Raw genomic sequence first — 23,279 nt, forward strand, 5'->3', positions numbered from 1 at the left:
AAAATAAATGAATAAAGAATATTATTATCTCAAGTTTGGCCGAACAATGTTTGACTGCATTCTGTCTCAACATAATTATATATCTCTATGGTCTCAACAATACTCTTGCACGCGCCATCAGCGACCAATGTCATACATGTTGCTAAGAAACACAAATTTTCAAAGGAAAAGATTGAGTCACTGAGAAAGAAAGAAGTCGGATTTTATTGTTTTGAGCATGGAGGAAAATACAATCAGTTGATAAGATGGCTATGGAAAAACAGAGTGTCTTGAAAGAGACACACCACAGATCAGTGACAGCTCTAGGATACCACCCGTTACGGCGTGAAATAGTTGCAGGATTTGAAGGTAACGGTCCCATAGCTTATTATTTGTGTTAGCGGACATTCCACCCTGCTGAGCTGAGCTGAGCTGAGCTGAGCGTGCGTGTGAGGCAAGCGCTGACCCCGGTGGTTCTCTATCTAGGGACTCTGCTCACATTACAAATATTTAGAAGTTTGATTTAGAAACACTAGTCCACGTACTGAGTCGTAGTTAGAAAGAAAATATATTAGGGTGTCTGAACGATTTTTCAATTTTCAATTTGGGATCGTTTTTCACCATTTTTGTTGGATATTGGAGTAAAAAATGTAATCAGAATAAATACCTTTCAAATTTCAAGACTCACCGATGTTTCTATCAAAAGATACAGCCCCTCAAAAACTGTGCAATATTCATAGCATTTTGGTCAGAATGGACAGAAAAGTGGTTCACGCAGAGTTATAATTTCTGCTCAAAAGCTGCACAGCTAATGCACAGCACGATATGCAAAGCGTGGAGCAAGGGTATTTTCAAACTGTTGTAACAAATGATCCCTTGGGACTAGAGAAAAAATAAGTGCATGGATATATTCTTTACAGCTGGCCCAACTTATCCCTCGGGGGGGGCAGTTCGTGAAATTGGTAAATCTCCGAGTTACCATGGAAACGATGTTTAAATCGCTGTTTTGAGCAAGATATATTTAGAATTCCGGGGGTGGCCCCCTATGGGAAATATGGAGAAAAACCTGCTCTTTCATATGACACCACATTTATTGAGTTTCACCTTCAGGATCATTTGTTATAAAGGTTTGAATTTCAAATTTTTCATAAAATCATTGACCAATTTTGCTTGGTCGCACAATGCATGTAGACCACATAGGGATGTGTGCAATCTCTATGGGAAAGATTTTAGCACACAACATGGGGTGCGCGATCAGACACCCTAAATATATTTGTCTTAACTTAGTTAGATCTAGATCTAGGTCTAGTCTAGATCTAAAATTAGAGGGTCTAGTACTACTACTACTAGGCCGCCTAGATCTAGAATCTAGGTCTAACTTTAGACTAGGTCTAGACTGAAAACTTCAGTCTCTCTAATCATCGGTTGTTCCACTGAGTCTACGTCTGGCTCCACTAGACCTCCGATTATAGAGACTGAAGTATGGCCTATCGGGACTGTACGGAACAAATGGTTCGGTTCGACCGGACCGCGATGAATAAGATATGCAATGAGATTTTCACTCTTTACAATCCTCATAGACTAGTCATAACTGCTGCAATTATAATAAAAATTGAAAATAACATATAGGCCTATATAGCTTATTTGACTTACGATAGCTTGCTCATTTAGATCCTAAATTAATGATTAATCCGAGAAAGTCCACTAGTCTAGACCTCTAGACCTCCGATTATAGAGACTGAAGTAGACCTATGGCCTATCGGGACTGTACGGAACAAATGGTTCGGTTCGACCGGACCGCGATGAATGAGATATGCAACGAGATTTTCACTCTTTACATCCTCATAACTGCTGCAATTATAATAAAAATTGAAAATAACATATAGATCTAGACCTATATAGCTTATTTGACTTACGATAGCTTGCTCATTTAGATCCTAAATTAACGATTAATCCGAGAAAGTCTCGTCGTCAACATTATCCGTCTTGGTTTTAGTTGATGAATATTCATTTTTTCTTTTCGAACGTCCAATAGCTACCGTAGCTACGTACTAGTCAGCCCGGCTTGACCAACGAACTCCCACGAAACGAGTGCTCTGATTGGCCATTGGCTATGTTTTGGTAGGTTGAACCGGAAATATATCGGCCGCCGGGTAATAGTTTGAATGCATGAACGTACTGATTCGCGGTTCTGAGATAAAATTGGATAACTCATAGTCTAATAAGTAAGTCCGTAAATTTCACTTTCTATAATAGGTTAGCAAATTTTGAAACTGTAATTAGGAGGTATATATACCGACCTAATTTACATCTGATTTAGAAATCAGAAAATAAGATCTAAATAAAGAAAATCGGGGAGAAAATGTTTTGAACGAAAAGATGTACATCGGTGGCTCTAGCCACCCCCATGGTACGAGATCCCTGGGTTGCCTTCTGTATTTGGGAATGTCAACAAATGTCAGTTTTATAAAAGAAATGACCAAATCAGGCGGTTATTTCTGTCTAGGACTAGACCTTCTCGACTAAAAGTAGATCTAATATCATTCAGTTTCAGCTATTCCTCGGCAATCACACACAAATTGCGTAACCTCCCCCTTCACTAACCCGTACGATATACTTCAGAGTTCAGTCTGCGTATAGAGGCGGTCAGTGGAGCCATGCAGTCATAGTCCCACCGGAAACATCAATTAAGTTCAAATATCAGAGACTTAACTTGGCCTTGAACTTGCTTTCACTAGTTTCAGTCGAGACTGAAACTCTGCCTTTAGGCTTCAGTCTTTACGGTTGTTTTACTGACACTACTTCTGGCTCCATTGACCGCCTATATTAGTCTATACAGAAACTGAAGTGTATGTGATGTACGGCGATGCAGTCAGTGGTCCATGATCTGAGCTGAAGCCTTGCCTTCAACTCAAGGTAGAACACAAATTTGAAAATGTGAATATCTTAGCGTAGCGTAGATCAACTACATTTGAAGAAATTTCCAGTTTTAGATCAGGACTTTTTAATTTTATGTTTATGTCGCAAGCTCAAAAGTGTCCGATCGCATTGTGCAGTCGTCCATACACTGTACATTGTATGTTTCTTACATGAACATGTTTCCCTCTTTTCTTTTTACCATGCAGATGGCTTTGTTAAGATGTGGGAGGTGGAAGGCTACAAGCTCTCTGTCTCTACTCATGAACACCAGGGTTGGGTCACTGATTTCCTCTACTGGTAAGGCAGCTGCATCATTAAGCTCGCTCACTCACAACAAGGCAAACTGTTCGGTATTTGGAGAGGGAGGGGGTGTTTTTTGTTTTGTTTCTTTATTGTTACTTCATTTTAGGTCGGGTTTTTGTTTTTTCAAAATGAATGCACTCATCATAAAAAAAAAATTATGTACTATGTCTACGTTAGTTTACCACATCGTAATGTGAATCTAAACCCTAATATTTTTCCCCAATGTTTTTATTTTATTTTAAGCCAGTTGCAAATATGGCTACAAGTACAAATGATGAAATTACAGTAAAAGGTAACTTGGAAGGCAGTAAACACATTTCGTTATCATTTTCTTCCTTCTTGTTCTGGATGGATTAGGACCTTTAATATATACAGTATGTCACATTCTAAAGAAAGATAAATCAGGACAAATCAATTTTTTACGCACTTACAAAAATTGCAAACCTTAGTAAGGGTATGAATGATTTAGTTGTTAAATGTGTGTGCTATTGTACACTTTACATGTCTTCTTGATATCATTGTAGGCATACACTAAGGCCATGTTTGTTTTGTTTGTTTTTTGTAATTTTACACTGCAATATGATTCTATATGGTGCTATTAAATCTCTTGTTGTATAGGCCTGAAGCCAAGGTGATGTTCTCGTCTTCCAACGACGGGACGATCATTGCTTGGTCAACAGCAGCAGCAGTACACGATCACATCTCAGTAAGTCATATACAGTCAAACCTGCTTTAGTGACCACCTGTATAGAAAGACCACCTGTCTATAAAGACCCCATTTTTTGTTTCCCATGAATATTGTTTCTAATTGAAACCTGTACTATAAAAGGAACCTGTACATAAAGACCATCTGCCTATAAAGATCACTTTTTTATGTTTCCCTCAAGTGGTCTTTAAAGAAAGGTTTCAATGTAGATCTTGACATGTCATAGGAACTATTTTATGATGAAACTCATCAATTTTGTTCATCTTTTTGACTCCATAAAAATTCTTACAACACTTTATTGCCATTGGTAGAGAGCCTGCATTGCCAATAGAGTGTATTATGTGTTTACATTGTACATATGGCAACAGATGACTGTGTGACTTCTGTTTCTTTCATTGGCGACCAAAGAGAGATAAAGAATTATAGAAGAAGTGTGAAACTCATCCTATAAGAAGCATGTAATGACATGCAGACATTCTTAATGCTCAACATATCCACCCAAGTGGTGCCCAAGGTGCAGTGCTTACACTAAAACATAACGAAACGTATTCATTAGAAAACAATTGTCGTTAAGTGTGTCTTCAGTTTTCTCTTAAAGTCATCTAGAGTCTTACAATCTCTCACTGATTTTGAGAGTCTGTTCCACAACTGGGGAGCTGCTGACAATGCAAACAATGCCACACAGGTTCAAATCAAATCATATCATATTTTGATGTTCATTGCAATGAAAGGAAATTACATATTTTCTTTACTTGAGATCGCATTGATTTTGCTGCTTCCTTCAACAGTTTGGTTCCCCTGTATACAGCATGGCCTTAAATGTGAGGAGGCATCAGCTTGTATGTGGCTTCAATGCTTGTATACGGGTCTTCAGCTTGGATGAAAGTAAGTCGTACAATATAATGAATTTATAAAAATCTTGCTAATCATAATCTAAACATGCATGTTATCTAGCTATTTTCTATATCTAGAATTTTGCAAGTATAACAGTTTTAAATATTACATCATGGGCAGTGGCAAATTCATAAGTATTTGTATATTCAACATTGAATACTTTTAGAGATGAATTTCAAATCTAAACTTACATGTTGAAGGTCTTGATCAATTTGACATCTCAACTCTCTCTCTCTCTATCTCTCTTTCTCTCCTTCTGCCTCACTTGTGCCCTATGTTTTCTAACTCTGAACCCCCCCCCCTCTCTCTCTTCCACTCCCATTCTCTCCTTGTCTCATGTGATATTTTTTCTCTCTGTTATGATCTTCTTTTTTTGTCTTGTCTGTCTTTCAATTTTATTTCTATCTCTTGTAATCTCTTTACATCTCTCTCTCTCTTTCTCTCTCTCTTTCCCTCTCTCTCTCTCTCTCTCTCTGTCTCACTTACACTATCTCTCTCACTCTGCAAACCCCTCCTCTATCTTCTTTTCCCCATTCTCTCCTTGTCTTATGCAATATTTCTTCTGTCTGTTATGTTTTTGGGGGGTTTTTTTCATCGGCTGTCTTTCATGATTTTATTATTAATTCTCATAATCTCTTTCCCTCTCTCTCCCTCTCTCTCCCTCTCTCTCTACATGTCATCGTCCGGTTTACATTGACACAGACCGAGAGAGTGGTCACCTGATAGATCTCAAGTATTCCTACAACTCAAAGGAGCACACAGACATTGTCAAGTGCATTGTGTGTCTGGAATCAAGAGTTTACTCTGCAGGGTAAGTGTATCAAAGCCATACTATACCAGGGGGTGTTTCACAAAGATCCTAAGTTGAACTTTAACTCTAAGTTGGACTTAAAAATTATGGAGAACATGCATTTGTGGCCTTAAAAAAATATTCTAAAGTGCAAATTCAAGTATTTTACAATTCATATTATTTCCACATCAAGAACATGAAATCTCCTTGATAATAAAAAATATGAATGATTTGAATCAACATTTTATGCGTTTTAAAGATACTATGTCCCTTTTGCAGCCAACCTCAAATTCTGTTGAAATTTGCAGGAATTATGAATATGTTATGTATGTCCTATCTGTGAAATTTAAAGGTTAGCAGTGTCCTTATTTTCAAATTATGCAAGGAAACCTGTTTACCTGCTAGACTTCACTGTCAGACACTATCGTCAGTATTGAGTGACTGACTGGCCTTTTCTTCTTCTTTGGTAATAATATACATAAAATGAACAAAAGGATTTGTCTACATCAATAACCCACTTCTTGTAGTGGCCAAAATTAAACTGATTGAATCTTTGCGCAGCATAAAACGTACGACCATGCGGTACAATGGTCTGAAAATCAAGACTATTACTTATTGGCTCTATAGCTCCTAAGTCGATTTGACAACTAATAGTCATTATTTTCCAAATTAAAAACATTTTCAAGCACCATTATTTTAAGGGGAGTTCTATATTAGTATTATCTTTCAAATGCCATTGGAATTTAACCTTTTCATTTTTTTGGCCTGCAAAAGGGACATAGTACCTTTAAAATAACTTTTACAAAATATTTTCAAGGCGTTCCATAATTGTTAAGTCCAACTTAGAGATAAGTTCAACTTAGTATCTTTGTGAAACACCCCCAGAAGCACTACCGCAAAATCACCTTTCAGCACATCTCAGGTCAGCTGTAGCAGTACGGTGCCATAACTTACCGATTTGTTAATGATAATTGTTGTTTAACTTATTTGCTGACAGCAAAACACCATGATTTCAATAGCTTCCATCATTTAATTAATATGTTAATATTGAATTAACGAAGGAGCTGACAATTTAGATGGGATCTTGGGGAAGTTTTGAATTTGAAGCTTTTTTTCAATTTAAACATGGGCACCCTAAACACAAGTTTAAAACAGGATTTGTGTGGATCTCTGTCCTTGGTAATAATTATGGTATACATGTATATCTCCTGACATTGGATTTACAAATATCATAATTTGAATCCCTTTTAAGGATAAGGAACATGAATAATCGTTGTTAAAATAGCAACTTCCACACCTGCCTCTACATTTTTATTTTCATGACAGGTTTGATCAAAAGCTGATTATCTATGACTCCTCTTCCTACCCTGGCAATAGAGGGCTCAATCCAGTGTTTTGGTAAGCATCAACTTTAACTCCTTACATGATGTTTCATGTGATTTTTCACTTTTAAAAAAAAAAATTTTTATCCATAAGACTTTACATTTATGTTATATCTACCTAAGGATTTAATTACACCTAATGTAGAACATTTAAATGTATGTACACTATGTCAGATATTTATGAAGACACTCCTTTCTAAAATGCCAATGAATAACCTTCAACAATTATCATTTTGAATACAAATTCTTTCGGCATGATCTAAAATGGGATAAATTATTGTAGTTTTCAGTGACAGTTGCATTGCTATGCTCCCTTTGTAAATTCCCCTTTCATTTTCCAAGTATGACTGGTGACCCCCGCCCCATTTTGGTGCCCTCTCAATAGTGAAACTACGACTACACCAATATTCAGTGATCCAACCCTGTATCTATAAAGATCAATTGTCTGTGTGCATTCTCAAGATGTTATGGCAAAAGATAAGATATCCTTGAATACTTTAATAAGAAAGGATTAATTGTATGTTGAGAGCCTGAATGGCGTTAACTCTGTGAAAGGCTAAATGCCCTTCTGGCTTTCAGCAGACATGATTAGATCCATATATTTTTTCTTAATGCACATCAACATGTATTGGTACTAAAATAATATGGTAAAAAGTAAATCAAAATGAACACAAACAAAAACTACTCTATCCCCTCCCCAAATCATTAATTATGTTATTTAGTTATGATGTATGCTTGAAATGCGCACCATTTAGAACTGTCATTTGCAAATTCAGTAATAATTTGTTAATGTGATGATGAAACTAATTTACTTTATGTGTTTTCATCCACAAGCTTAATGAACATTGCGAGTGTGGATATCCAGGTATATGATAAATTTGTGCGCATTTAAATTTGACATACATGTAGAATTAGATATAAATGTACTTGACAATTAGAGCTTTAATATACTTTGATATTACATTGTTTTTGTTACGACTTGTACTACAACGTAGCAAAATACACATAAAATTAGCAATGAATGTCTAGTGCATATGATTTAGACCATGAGCATATGGTGCTTTTGTTACTACTTATACTACAATGTAGCAATATAATTTGCAATTAACGTTTATTGCTTTTGATTTAGATTATGAGTTTATGTTGTTTTTGTAACTACTAGCTTGTACTAGAATGTATCAAAATTCATAAAAAATTCGCAAGGAATTTTTATTGCATTTCATTTATACTATGAATATATGATGTTGTTGTTTTCGTTTAATTTGTTCTTGTAGTAGGATATAGCCAAGATCAAAATTTATTTTTGTAGAATAGAAAAGTAGCGCAGCTTAATTATCCCAAAGACATTATGAAACTTGACTTTTTGTATTTTCTGTATAAACATTGATTATAAAGATGGTTGTTTTAAGGAGTTCAATTGCCAAAACTGTACCTTTTGGTGTGTTTCAGTTTGTAAATAAATGATGCCTGATAATTGATAATCATACAATATTTCATATGATATTGGGCTACGCACCAGAATGTTTAAAAATATTCACTTTAATTTTGCTTATTGTTTTGGTTCATAAATTAACTCCTATTACCCTGTATTGCTCATTTGGTTTTCTTCGCCTTTTTTTCTTTCTATTTCTGGCCTTACTGCAGCTACCATAGGTGTACTATATATTGGATGTTTATTTCATATCATGAATCGAGTTATCAAGTCCATATCACTTGTAAAATTACAATGGTATTTATCAGTATTTAGTACTTTCTTTTCTGTCTTTATCAATAATGTCCTGTGGCAAGGCAGTATTTGCCACTCCATACGCAGAAGATAAATGGGGACCTGGTAGGACGATTAAAGCATTTGTGATAGTAATTGCCAATTTGATGTAACTATCATGGTAGGGAATACTCCCCAGGGAGTGGAGATGGTGCACATTGTGTGCGTGTGTAATTATCTGGTAGTAATTATCTGTAAAGTGCTTAGTGATGGTATACAGTATTAAGTGTGTAAATCTAGATTTATTTTCATTATCAATACCATGCACCATCACTATAATTATGTTTTATGCACACTTTAGCAATCCCAAGGCCCATGAAGCAGGTATTTCATGCCTAGTGCTTATCAGAGACTCAGAAAACAACACATGGTAAGTTATAAGGTGATTTACAGAATGTCGGTAATAGTTCTTACAGATGATTAGATTCTTTCCTTTTTTTTATTTTATATTTTTTGTCATACATGCATGTAGATGTTACTTGTATTGATCATTACAGACCTACAATATGTAATAAAAAAGAAGACACTGTAGCTGTATCATACACTTACTGATCATTTGTGATTGTTCACATACATGCTTATGATACGGTCATTTAACAATTGACATGGTGGTCAAAATTTGGTCTCGAGACAGGAAGCTGACTCACAGACTGGACCGTTAGTGGCCCATGCTGAGTTCTAATGAAACAATTTTTTTTTTAAATCTCAGACACCAATTTACTTTTACTGTCCACAAACAGGCTTGTGACCAGGGGGGTGTTTCATGAAGCTGTTCTTAAATTTACCCATGACTTTACAAACGACTTGAAAATGAAGTGCCAGATAGGATTCAAAAACGTTTTCCTGATGTTTTAACAAAGTGTGAATATATTTCCAATAACCTCAATTAAATTATGGCAAAAAAATATACTTTGCGTTAAAAATGTTTGTTATAATAACAGTTCAACTTTAGTTGATGCAGTTAAAAAAGATTGAGCATCCCATTGTTTTGTAAAGTCATGCATATATAACTTTACGAACAGCTTTATGAAACACCCCTAGGTCATTTAACAAATGCTAATTTGCTTTTACTGTCCACAAACAGGCTTGTGACCGGGTCGTTTGACAAGGTCGTCAAGATCTGGTCCCAAGATGGCAAGCTAACCCACAGATTGGACGGCTTCCTAGGTACCATCAATGACCTGTGCTACGTACCGAAGAACAAGACTCTGTGGATCTCGTCAGGGACATCACCAGTAGCGGCTCTGTATGACCCCAAGTGTGGAGAAAATGTATGTATATCTTTCAGTCCTGTTGATTCATAATAATGATAATACAGTCAAACCTGTCTACAGCAACCACCCAAGGTAAACACAAAAATTAGTCTTTGTAAACAGGTGGTCTTTGTAGACAGGTTCCTATAGTACATGTTTCAATGAGAAACCATTTTCAAGGGAAACAAAAAATGTGCTTGTTGTGGACAGGTGATCTCTACCGTGTGAGTGAAAAAAAAGTTTACACCTAGAAAATTGCTAATTATTTTAAAACTCATCTATGGACAGTAAATTATTATACATCTTATTAAAGAGTGTTTTATCCCAAATCATTTGATATCATTTTTATGTGGTATGTGTTCACGCTTGGATGAACAGGAGGCATTGTTTGCGAGAGTGCAAAAATCAACTTGCGCCAAAGTGATGCCTACAGCATGTATTATGTTGGGATTAGTGGAGTGAGAGAATGAATTGAATGTATCAAATGAAATGCATTGCCTATGCTTTTTGCAGAAGCAAGGTCACACAGGCACAAATGTTTGTTGATATGTGTGGCATGATTAATTTTGTTAGGGATTTTATTTGGATCTGCAAAAAACTATTTAGTACCCAAATCCCAATTGTTTTATCTTAACATCACATAAAGCAACTTTGGCACAAGTCGGTTTTTGCACTCTCGCAAACAATGCCTCCAGTTCATCCAAGCGTGAACACATACCACACAAAAATAATACCAAACGATTTGGGATAAAATACTCTTCCATAAGATGTATAATAATTTACTGTTCATAGATGATTTTAAAAATAATTAGCAATTTTCTAGGTGTAAACTTTTTTTTGACTCACACTGTATAGCAGGTTTGACTGTAATAGGTCAATTATTATTACTATAGCTACTATATGAATATACTCTCCTGCGCTTCATACAAAGTATCATATTAATATCCCGGCTTTGGCTGAGCTGCCATAATAAGGTGCTAAAGCATTCAAGGAATTTCTTTCTACCGGGTACCCATTTACTTCACCCGGGTGGAGAGCGGCAAACGTAGATGAATGTCTTGCCAAAGGACATTAGTGTGACGGCGGATATCGAACCCTGAGATCCACAGTCAGGTGACGTATGCGCTAGACCACGACACTTCTACGAATAATGGATGATAGGCTAAGAGATCAAGGAGGGAGAAGATTGCAAGACAGAGCAAAGGAAAGTCAGGTTAAAGTTTAGATATGAAAAGGTCGTCTAATGGAATCTAGATCAAATTCAGTATTATTCAAGTTTTTTTAAATGTTTTTCTTCGATCTTACCAGGTTTCTGAGTTCATTGGTACATTCCAAGATGAAGAGAATGAGAAATATCATCTCCAGCACATGAAGTATATCCCAGAGCTAAACCAAGCTGTCGGTAAGTCTTTATAGAGTCTAGGCTGGTCCATAAGAGTGCTAATTAGCCCTTTAAAAGCGTGCTGCACTACTTGTTATGTTAATTGAGAGCTGATTTGATGAGATATAACCACCTGCCAGGTAACCATGCAGGGAGGTCTAATCCCTCCTGGCCAAACTAGGGCAGATGAGCTTTAACATTCGGCCAGTGGCCCTTATTTTTTTGTTTGGCTAAATAACATTTTCCTGCTTGGCTCAACACCTTATGATTCATAGCTCTACAAAATACACCAGGGCCCTGTTCCATAAAACTAATAAAAAGTTTGAATAATTGTTATAAGCTACTGAAATCATGGCATTTGATTGGCTGAAAGCAAATTCGTCCTAGAATTTTTAGCATTTGTTATTGATAACAAGTTTTATGAAACCGGGCCTAGATGCAAAAGCAGAAAAGGGAGAGCCCTTCAGTTTCAGAAATAGATTGTTTGTTTGTTTTGTTATCATTTGGTGTTTGATATATGCCATGAAATTGAAAGGAAATCAAGCCTGAACATCCCTATAAATAAGCAACAATATGAAAGTTAAAAAACACTGGGGTTGTGGGATGTTGTTTTTGTTGGTGTTTTGGGGGCAATTTTGAAATTTAATCAATGTTCTGTCTATCTATATTCTTTTCCGTCATATTCATTTTCTTTTATATTATGCCATAAAATTGAAAGGGAATCAAGCCTGAACATCCCTATAAACGAGCAACAATATGGCAGTTAAAAAACATTTGGGTTTTGGGATCTTCTTGTTAGTTTTGTTGTGGCAATTTGAAACATTTTAATCATGGGTTCCGTCTATCTAATTTCTTTTCCAATGCAATACTTTATGTTGCTAATATGTATCAATAAAATACCAGCCTCCTTTACACTTCTTATTTTGATAAATCCATCTTATTTTTCTTTCTTTTTCTTTCCTTTTTTTACTTGTAGCTAGCAGCAGCAGAAGACACATCTTGATGTGGAAGTACAACCCTCAGGGCTGCATCACAACTCTCAAGTGTAAACATGCCGTAGAATGTCTCACCTACAGTAAGTTGCAACAACGAGTGTATACAAGTGTATATACCGGTACTCATCCGCTTTCACAATACATTGTAGTTGGCAAGTGTGAACTTGCCTCGAAATGCCTTGCCTACATTTTGTTTAAAGATTCATCATTATTGACAAGTGTGAACATACATTACAATGCTTCACTGACAATATATATTGATCATCTTTATTCAGTCATACTTTGTTTTCACAATGTACATGAAAATCGCATTATATTACAACAAAGATGCGACACAAAATTCCATGTCGTCTGTGTGGTTATGAACATAACTGCTTAACCACTTGATTCATTAATAAATGAAAAATTAAGATACGATAAGATACAAGATAATCCCCAAGTGTGAATATGCCTGGAGAATCAATCATCTAAACTATCTTACAGTCAGATAAAATGTAACTCTTTGCTTGTTTACACTCTTTACAATGCCATAAACGAACCTCTGGACTTTAATGGTGAGGATTGTGGTTTGTGCGTGAAGTAAATTGGCAAAAATAAGCAAATGTCAACCACTGCACACCTTTGTAAATTTTCCCATGAAAGAATTACATCCTGTAGTGTTTCTCTGTGTTTCCCTTTTTCCTCTTCACTATCAGAGAGAAAGTTACTGCAGAACTCAATTTTTTGAGGTACATGCAGGACAACTTTCAGTACTTTTGACATGCAAAGTGGATCATTTTAAATGACAATCGTTTTTAAGAATTCAACTGGTAATCAATGTTTATAGTGATTTTCAAAATGATTCTTAGAATTTGTTGTTTCCTTTTTTTTTTTGTACAGCCAAAAAGGATCCAATTCTTTTCTTTGATGGTGGGAGTGATGGTCAAGCCAACAACTGGGAAAGATTACAAACTAATCACTTTATGTATAGGTAAGAAGATTATATCACTTTCTCTCTCTCTCTCGTCCTCTCATATGTGTGTCTCTCTCTCACTCTTTAAATGTCTGCCTCAGTCTTTCATGCTCTCATTCTTAACTTTTCACTTCCTCTCTTACACTCTGTTTATGGCTCTGTCTCTGTCTTTCCCTTTCTCTCTCTCTCTCTCTCTCTCTCTCCCTCTCCTTTCTCTTTTCCTACTAATACCTGTTTTTTTAAATAATTTTTGTATAGACATTGTCTTGTCTCTTTCCTTGGAGATTCCACATTAATCACTAGCTGGTACATGTACATGTACATGGATCAATGCGAAATTCCCAAAAATCTCTCGGAATTGGCATGTTGAATGGACATGACAGATTTTTCTTGCGTCTAATCAAATTTTAATAACTTAATTTTTTCACTTCAAATACAGTATTCAAACTAGGACAATTTTTGTTATCAAATCTAAATGCATGTAAATGACCTTGAGTGAAAAAACAATTGTATTGACCATGAAAATCAGTACATAAAGCCCAAGGCTGAAAGTGAAGGTCTGATAAGAGTCATGATGTCAGGATCAAATTTTTGACCATTAAATTCATGATAATCATCAGGAACTAAAAATTAAGAATGCATGTACAGTACTGCTTTTTAAAATGTGGAGATTTGACATCAAGTGAACTCAAACAGCTTGATGATGGTAAAATACTACACAAATTTAAAATAATATAATATGATTACTGTATATGTAATCTCTCTTCCTCTTTCCCTTCTCTATATCTTGTTAAAGTAAAGAGGATGTGTGTGTGTGTGATTATTATTGTTTTATTTGTAATTTGTTAATTTTTTTAAAGGGGCACCAGTTCACAAGATTTCATTCTTTTTTGGTTGCTCCTAACGATATTTTAACTTTATATATGATTATGTTTTGTATCTATTTTATATTGTATTGCACATTTACTGTTTTAATATCGTTGAATAAATGAATTGAATTGAAGTTGTGGATTAACTGAATGATCTTACTTTGACTTGCATGCATGCAGCCAGGAGACCTTCCTCCTCACAGAAGCCAAAACCAAGCTTGCCCAGCTGAAGAACGAGAAGCGTGAGGAACGTCGCCCTCTTGTGAGCGCGTTCGTACGCAGCCTTCACAATCCCTCGCCGGGCAGCTACTCCCAGAATAAGCCCAGCAGTCAATGTTCCGCTTCAACGTATAAACACAGCAACTCAGCACTACTCAAATCACTCTTTGTGGAGTCACTCGACTTACTACTGCTTGGGTCGGAAGATGGTAACATCTGTAAGTATTTTTCTTTCTTTGATGTATTTTCTGCTGTGAGTCAGAAGGGTGTTAAGCCCCACTGCACTATTTATAGCTATACTTGCGCCCTCTATATAGCAAACAATGCCTAATCGGTGCCTGTTGGTCCCCCATGATCCTCTTTTTCTTAAGTTAATTGAGAGCTTAGTTGATGAGATAGCCACCTGTCAGTGACCTTGCAGGGTGGTTTACTCCCTCCTGTACACTAGTATGGATGGGCTTTAAGAGAGGGCGCGATGGCTCAGTGGTAGAGCGGTGGTCTCTTAATCGAGAGGTCTTGGGTTCGAAATCAAGTCAATGCGGTCATGCCCTTTGGTAAGGTATTAATCCCTATTACCAACTCCCTCGGAGAGAACTTACAGCCGTTGATCCCCTGGTTGCGTACTTACAAGCATACACATGCTTTCTTAGCAGTCGGGTAAAACAATCCTCATCATCATCAAAGTTGTATCCTTGTTGATATAGAGCTCCAGCTAAATTATGGGGAGTTTGTACAACATTCATATTTTTTGTTGGCTGCCTCCCAGAAGGCCGGAAAAAAATTGTCAATTGCCACCTGTCAGTGACCGTGCAGGGAGGTCTAATCCCTCCTGGCCGAACTAGTGCGGTGGGACTTTAATTGAAGAAATTGGAAAGCATTCCAAGATTTGATTATTAAAGCGTAATACAAACAATAATTTATATGGCGCTTTGTGTGAAATACTTTGATTATTTTTATTAGTATAAATTCATTAAGTGCATGTGATTACTGTAAATTATAGGATTAGATGGTGTCTGAAACAAAATTGAATAATGTTTGAGTTAAAGTAGACCTAAGGACTTTAAAGAATCCTCATTACCATTGCATGTTTTTTTAATTTCCTAATTGTTGTACTCCTCAGACATCTGGGGTTTTGACGATGCAGCAGTCAACGCACTGCGAGACATGAAACCTTCGAGCAACGACGATCTCCTCAAGAAATACCGTATCCTCCTCGCAAACAACTCAACTGAATCAGGATCAGACAACTCATCAGAATTTGAGGAGACTATATCACTGGAAAACCCAGAGGTAAATGATTAATTATACAGTCAAACCTGTCTACAGCGACCGCCCAAGGGAAACAAAATATGTGGTTGTTGTAGACAGGTGGTCTTTGTAAACAGGTTCCTTTAGTACATGTTTCAATGAGAAACCATTTCAAGGGAAACAAAAAATTTGCTTGTTGTAGACAGGTGGTCTTTGTAGACAGGTTCCTTTAGTACATGTTTCAATGAGAAACCATTTTCAAGGGAAACAAAAAATGTGCTTGTTGTAGACAGGTGGTCACTAAAGCAGGTTTTACTGTATTTTATTTTATTAAGTAAAGATTTATTTGACACACACAATGGAGCTTCATTTCAAGAAGATCATTCTTAAGATCGTTCTGAATTATGCAATCATTGTACGTTGTGATATACATGTACCTGTAATTATAGTCCAGCTGTATAAATATCCAAGTCTGATCCACTTTCTTAACTTCAGGTAGTCCGCGACAAGTCATTTTTAATTTCTGACTACCCCTTCTGCAATTGCTTTTGTTTTTTTATATTCATGTACACATAAGCCTATTTTTATCATCCCATTTTTTCAATTTGTTTGTTTTTATTGTTAATTGTAAAATTTGATTCGCATTTGTAGAATAAAGTTGAAAGTTGAAGTTGGGTTCTTTAAGCGGGGTGTTATGTTATCCTGTGATTTCTATGGTTTTACTAAATAATTCACTGTCATATTTTGATTTCAGATTGATTCGGTAACGAACCGTGTAGCAGGCTTCGTGTGTAAGAACGTTCTGTCAGGCCACAGTAGCTGTGTAACAAGTATGTTTCTGGTAGGCAGGCAACACGGCTATGGGACTACATACTTGGTGAGACAGATTCTTTATAATTTAGGATACTCTTCGATCGTACATCATTTTGTTGTTATTTTTCTCCTCCTTCTCTCGCTCTCTCTCTCTCTCTCTCTCTCTCTCTCTTTCTCTCTCTCTCTCTCTCTCTCTCTCTCTATCTATCTCTCTATCTATATCTATCAATCTCATTTGCCTCTGCATGTGCATTCAAAATGTCCATGTTTAAGAGAGGGGTCTGACTTTTTTTCTTCAATTGTTTTCATATTTTTCTTAATGGGTTTTTTTATGTATATTTTCTTCTTTTTTGTTTTAAATTCCTTTAGGCTTTAGTTAATATTAAATTTGTGGGCATCTTCATGAATTTCAAAATACCTGTCATTTGTTATGAAAGTCAAAATGCATAATAAGAATTATACTTTATTGGTCTCCTTATATTTTTTCTTTGTTAATTAATAGGAAGAGTTTTTTTATAGGATCATGAATTGATATTATCGAATACAGCAAACTCTTCACAGAAAGTTTGAGAATTCATATGCAGTTATACTGGCAGTATGTTAATAGCCAAGTTGCTTGAAGAATTGACCTGATTTCTTATAAATTACACAATTAAAGTCCCAATGCACTACTTATAGCTACTTGTGCCCTCTATACAGCCAACAATGCCTAAGCGGTACCTGTCGACCCTCCCCCCCCCCCCCCCATATTGCCCTTTCTCTTATGTTAGTTGAGAGCTTATTTGATGAGATAACCACCTGCCAGAGACCTCGCAGGGAGATCTAATCCCTCCTGGCCAAACTAGTGCGGTGGGGGTTTAAAATACCAAGTTATAAACAGTATATGCATGTTCTCTTCATGTGCAGGTAAGCTCTGGCTGGGACAGAAGAATATGCATCTGGGACTTAGAGAGTGGAAGGTATGTTTAAAGACATTTTCTTGAGACTGTAACCAGCATGAACAGTTGTAATCACATTTTAGAATATTAGAATATCCATACCTGCGCATTACATTTCTGCATAACCTGAACGATGTTCATGCATTAAACCAAATAAAGTAAAGAGCCCCCCCCCCCCCCCCCAGGGGGGGGGGGGGGCCTGTGTTTCACAAAGCCTAAGATCGACTTTGAGTTGAACTTAACTATGGCAGGCCATTCATGCCCATGTTTGCTCTCACCTTTTACTGGCATTGGTCTCTCAAGAGACGTATGAATCATGGCACCAAATCTACAGAATTTATATTTGTTGATTACTCATTATTGAAGGAAACAATATTATCTAAAAATCCTAATGGTGAGAGCAAACAGTGGCATATTTAAGTCCAACTTAAAGTTGAGGGTTTCGCACAGTGATGCCTTCAAGGAAAACCATAAATATCTTTGAGGTTTGAGAATTTTTTTCAGGTTTTTTTGCATGTTAGAGGGTATGTACGGTAGAAGGAATATAATAAGTAACATTTCATACAAAAATTACACATTTTGTTCATCAACCTTCAACAATGTTACCAAGTCCCTTTAAGCACAATTCTGTTGTATTGTATCGCTTCTTTGACTTTCTTGTAGCTTGGTGGATAGATTCAGAAATGTCTCTGAGGATGGGATGAACATTGAGGAGCTGGCTTGTGATGGTATCGTCACTGACATGGACTACAGTCTCTCCAGGTTGGTACACACCTTCTGAAATGGAATCAAAACATAAGCACTAGCTGACGTAATAAGGAAATCAATTTAACTGGAGTAGTTACTATATGAATGTACAATATACCGGTACTGCATTTAATAACAGGCCTGATAATTACCTGATTTAAATTGATTTCCCAAATTTTTTCTCCTGATTTTCATGATTTTCCAGTTAAATAATAGGTGTATTTCCATGGAGGGGGGAGGGGGGGATGCCATTTTTTTCAAGACCTTTATTTTTTTATTTTTTTTCTCAAGAGAGGGGGGAGGGGGTTGGTTGATTTTGTTTGTTTAGTGCTCACTATCACCCCTGACTTAAGTGATAGTCTCCTTTTTGTGTAATGATGAGGGGAATGCTGTTCCAAAGCTTTGGAGCAACACAACTAAACGCCAGATATCTAAAAGTTTCTTTTGTTATAAGTATCGTCATCATCAGCGTCTTTATCAAGATCATCATGATTACAATGTAAAGCGCTTAGAAACATAGTATTAAGCGCCATGCAAACATGACTACTATTTCCTATATTATCATCATCATCATCATTATCATTATATCATAACATTTAGAGGGCGTACTTGGAAAGCAGTTTTGTTAAACTGAATGTACCTACCCCCTATTTTAAATAAAATTTGAATAAATAATAATAAATAAATAAACATGCTAAATAGTAAGAAGTTGGCCTCTCATTATGCTTCTAGGAATGAGTTTGCATGTGCTTCCGGAGACAAGATGGTCTACATCAGGCATTTCAGTCAGGTCGGATCTGAGATGACCTTGAGAAACACTCTACAAGGTCATGAGGGGGAGGTCACTCAGGTCACGTGGTGTGACTTTGACGACAACTGGATCACGTCATCAGAAGACGGCACCATCAGACTCTGGGTAGGTTAAGAAGCTGGTTTTCTCAAACTTGTTCACTGACGGTCCTGGGCCGGTATTCAAATCACTTCTTAAGTTTGAAATATAAGTATATTGCTTAGTTTTTGGAGTACTTTACCTTACATCTAAGACGGCTCCCTACCAGACTTAAGCAAATTATTTGGAGGCAATAATTGGCAGACTAAGGTTTTCTAACGCAGTATCACAACCTGCACACAATTATATTAGCACGCATTTATTGCGACACATTAATTGCGCATTACTTTTGATTGACCATGCGATGTAACAATGCTTATCAGTAAGTATTTAACTTAGATTTTGTCTAACGTAAGTAAGAGTCTAAAATGTGATTTGAATATGAGATAAGTAAAGTTCTTAGCTTAATAATTTACTTATTAAACTTCTTACTTATTCTAAGTATATAATCCAGACTTTGAGAAGCATCTTTTAAAGCCTAGCTACCCGTCGACTACTTAATTCATTTATTTTGTGTTAAGTGCTGTTTATATCCAGATTAATATTATTATTATTATAGTATAATCATGGCATTGAACCACTGAAAAAAATGGTCCCCCTCAAATTGTTTAATCATCATCATCATCATAACTTGCAGCCATTAATCTTTTGTTTTCTCATCATTTCCCTGCAACATGACTTTGATATTTCCATCCAATATTTCTTCTCACTTTTGTTATGTTCAGAGCGGCGATGGAATGACTTGTGAGCAGGTGATCAACACCCATGGCCCTGTCTCAGCTATCTGCCTGGATAGTGTATCAAAGTGCATCGTAGCAGGGGTGCATAATGTTATCAAGTAAGTTAAACTGGATGTTTCACATTATCATTCAAGTGAGTTACACTTGATGTATCACATTATTATTCAAGTAAGTTACACTTGATGTATCACTAAATGATTATAGTAAGCTCCACGTGATGTATCACATTATCATTCAAGTAAGTTACACTTGATGTATCACAAAATGATTATAGTAAGCTCCACGTGCTGTATCACGATGTATCACAAAATGATTATAGTAAGCTCCACGTGCTGTATCACATTACCATTCAAGTAAGTTACACTTGATGTATCACAAAATGATTATAGTAAGCTCCACGTGCTGTATCACATTACCATTCAAGTAAGTTACACTTGAGGTATCACAAAATGATTATAGTAAGCTCCACGTGCTGTATCACATTACCATTCAAGTAAGTTACACTTAGTAAGCTCCACGTGCTGTATCACATTATCATTTAAGTAAGTTGCACTTGATGTATCACAAAATGATTATAGTAAGCTCCACGTACTGTATCACATTATCATTCAAGTAAGTTGCACTTGATGTATCACAAAATGATTATAGTAAGCTCCACGTGCTGTATCACATTACCATTCAAGTAAGTTACACTTGATGTATCACAAAATGATTATATTAAGCTCCACGTGCTGTATCACATTATCATTCAAGTAAGTTACACTTGAGGTATCACAAAATGATTATAGTAAGCTCCACGTGCTGTATCACATTATCATTCAAGTAAGTTACACTTGATGTATCACAAAATGATTATAGTAAGCTCCATGTGCTGTATCACATTATCATTCAAGTAAGTTACACTTGATGTATCACAAAATGATTATAGTAAGCTCCACGTGCTGTATCACATTATTATTCAAGTAAGTTACACTTGATGTATCACAAAATGATTATAGTAAGCTCCACGTGCTGTATCACATTATCATTCAAGTAAGTTACACTTGATGTATCACAAAATGATTATAGTAAGCTCCATGTGCTGTATCACATTATCATTCAAGTAAGTTACACTTGATGTTTCACATTAATAGTCAAGTAAGTTACACTTGATGTTGCACAGCAGTGGAGAAAGCTAGGAGACGTAGTCACAAACAACTAAATGTAGCTCCAAAGTCAGTCTTGATTACAAACGTTCCATGACCTGTAATATCATGATCAATAAACTTTTCTTGAATAACCAGAAAAGGTTTATTTGACAATCAAAGTAAGTATCAACAATAATAAAGTGAATAATATTCAAAATATAACTAGTCATAATAAACCATTCTTCTATCATCTTCTTTTGTTTGAGGCTGCAGAAGATCAAGTCAGATCCATTCAGCCTGTCCTCAGGGTGATTGTCTAAGGGGCTCTGCTTTATATCCTATTTTCTTGTACATTTTCTGTAACTATACCTTCTATCCTTCTTTTTGAGGAAAATATAGTGACAGGAAACTAATATGATGAGCTCTATATTCTTCTCTTTTTTCAAAAACGTCTGTGTGAAATACTCTGTACTCTAATGTTGCCATTATAAATTTATATTTGTTGCCCTGGCAAATTGGCAGGTACACAGAGATGCCAACTAGTACGGATTTCCCGTAATTGGTACGGAAATTAACGACCATTACGGCAGTACGGAATGTTGTCTAAAAATTACGTTTTTTTTTTTTTTTTTTTTTTTGCGCATAGGGATCTATCGTAGCAAGTGCTGTACAGTATGGTGGCCATCCAGCACTCGCTGCATGAGAAAGATGGAAAATTATCAAGTATTCTCTTAATAGAAGCCAATTTTTCATTGAAAACTTATGTGTTGTGATGAACTGAAAATCAATATTTAGCAACTTTGTGGGAGTAAAATCACAACAAATTTCAGATAATCATGCGCGCATGCATTCGCTTGCCATTCTTTTAAGATTCATGGCGCCGCATAGGAAATTACTGATTTATTCCCCAAATTACTGATTTTGAGCCTTATGGTTACTGATTTGTGCTCTGAAAGGTTGGCATCCCTGGGTACATGTATGTATTCCAGTAATGAGCAATCATGAAAGACTTGACAAGTAAAGATATTCCACGTAATGTCAGACTGTTAACCAATTCAAAACTTGTCTTAAGACACATTTATTCAACATTTCTTTTGATGATTAACTTACTCTGTTCACATTGATGTATATTTCATATGTATTTTATATATTGTATATTTATTGTATATTTGCATTGTCTTTTTGTTTTGTTTAATATGTAATTGTGTATTATTGTATTTTGTTTGTTATAGCGCTTAGAGACGTGACTTCGGTGGTAAGCGCTTTTTATTATTATTACTTTTTTTGTTTTGAAGGGTTTATAATCCAAGCAAGAACAAGCTCCTTCAGACCAACTTTGGGCACACAGACTCAATCCGTTCCATCATCCATGTACATGAGAGAAACCAGGTAAGACAGGCCATTGCTTTAATACACAGCACAAGGGCACACTGAAACGGATGCATGGCTAGCATTTTCAAGAAACAAGTCTCTTAAAGCCTGTCTGCAATAGTTTGGCCAGGAGGGATTAGACCTCCCAGCATGGTCACTGGCAGGTGGTTATCTCAACAAATCAGCTCTCATTTAACATAGAAAAAAGGGATCATGGAGGACCAATGAGTACCGCTTTATAGGCATTGTTTGCTATGTAGAGGGTGTAAGTAGCTACAAGTAGTGCAGTCCCGCTTTAAAGTTTTGACCTTTCAGAGTCTGCAATCGTAATCCTACTCCAGCATCTAATCTCTATATGTTATTCTTTTCCTTTTACTTACACAGTACATATCGGGATCCTGGGACGGAACACTGAGAGTATGGAATGCATACCGGGTAGCTACCCGGAAAAAGAAGGCTGCCCGTATGGAGGAGAAGAGGGAAAGCATCTCAAGCTTCAAGAACAAGAATCAGCCAAACTATCTGATAGAAGATGAACAGGAAGTGTAGCATCTTTCATCTGCATTAGATCGATACTGATAGAAGGAAAGACTCTAAAGACAATGAGAAGGAAAAAAGTGAGAGCATGGGAGACAAAAACAATGTTTAAAAAAGAGATGAACATGTAAACATTGTAAAGGAGAAGAAATCATCTCTTTTGAGCTATAAGGGCATAAAGCCCGTCTGCACTAGTTTGACCAGGGGGATTAGACCTCCCTACAAGGCCATTGACGGGTGGTTATCTCATCAAATCAGCTCTCAATTAACATTATGTATTGTTTGCCCTATAGAGGGCGCAAGTAGCTATAAGTAGTATAGTGGGGCTTTAAAAGAGATGAACATGTACTAGTTGTAAAGGAGAAGAAATCATCTCTTTGGAGCTATAAGGGCGTTAAATCTTATTCTTCAACAAAGTTAACTCCTTTGTTTCTCCAAACAGATGAGATATGAAAGGGAGAG

At 36.2% G+C, this 23,279-nt stretch overlaps 1 protein-coding gene across 1 annotated transcript; it reads left to right on the forward strand.

Moving 5' to 3' along the window:
* Positions 1 to 112: 112 nt before the first annotated feature.
* Positions 113 to 23,065, forward strand: LOC752732 (uncharacterized WD repeat-containing protein alr3466). The gene is made up of 20 exons (XM_030978192.1): positions 113 to 348; positions 3,105 to 3,195; positions 3,820 to 3,907; positions 4,696 to 4,792; positions 5,504 to 5,612; positions 6,918 to 6,989; positions 9,040 to 9,108; positions 9,823 to 10,009; positions 11,300 to 11,393; positions 12,349 to 12,447; positions 13,247 to 13,337; positions 14,369 to 14,625; positions 15,528 to 15,697; positions 16,410 to 16,532; positions 17,375 to 17,427; positions 18,070 to 18,168; positions 18,886 to 19,069; positions 19,768 to 19,880; positions 22,205 to 22,298; positions 22,665 to 23,065. Exons 1-20 carry the CDS (start codon positions 246 to 248, stop codon positions 22,827 to 22,829), a joined length of 2,358 nt encoding a protein of 785 aa, XP_030834052.1. The 5' UTR covers positions 113 to 245; the 3' UTR covers positions 22,830 to 23,065.
* Positions 23,066 to 23,279: the final 214 nt, after the last annotated feature.

The sequence above is a fragment of the Strongylocentrotus purpuratus genome, unplaced genomic scaffold (assembly GCF_000002235.5).
Source record: "Strongylocentrotus purpuratus isolate Spur 01 unplaced genomic scaffold, Spur_5.0 spur5_scaffold_1, whole genome shotgun sequence".
NCBI classification, from domain to species: Eukaryota; Metazoa; Echinodermata; class Echinoidea; order Camarodonta; family Strongylocentrotidae; genus Strongylocentrotus; species Strongylocentrotus purpuratus.

Bases quoted from the DNA above. Each gene is read 5' to 3' on its own strand.
- LOC752732 (XM_030978192.1), top strand. From the start codon at position 246: ATGGCTATGGAAAAACAGAGTGTCTTGAAAGAGACACACCACAGATCA. The intron at 12,448-13,246 runs GTAAGTTGCAAC...TTTTTTGTACAG, and splicing joins CGTAGAATGTCTCACCTACA to CCAAAAAGGATCCAATTCTT. The intron at 19,070-19,767 runs GTAGGTTAAGAA...TGTTATGTTCAG, and splicing joins ACGGCACCATCAGACTCTGG to AGCGGCGATGGAATGACTTG.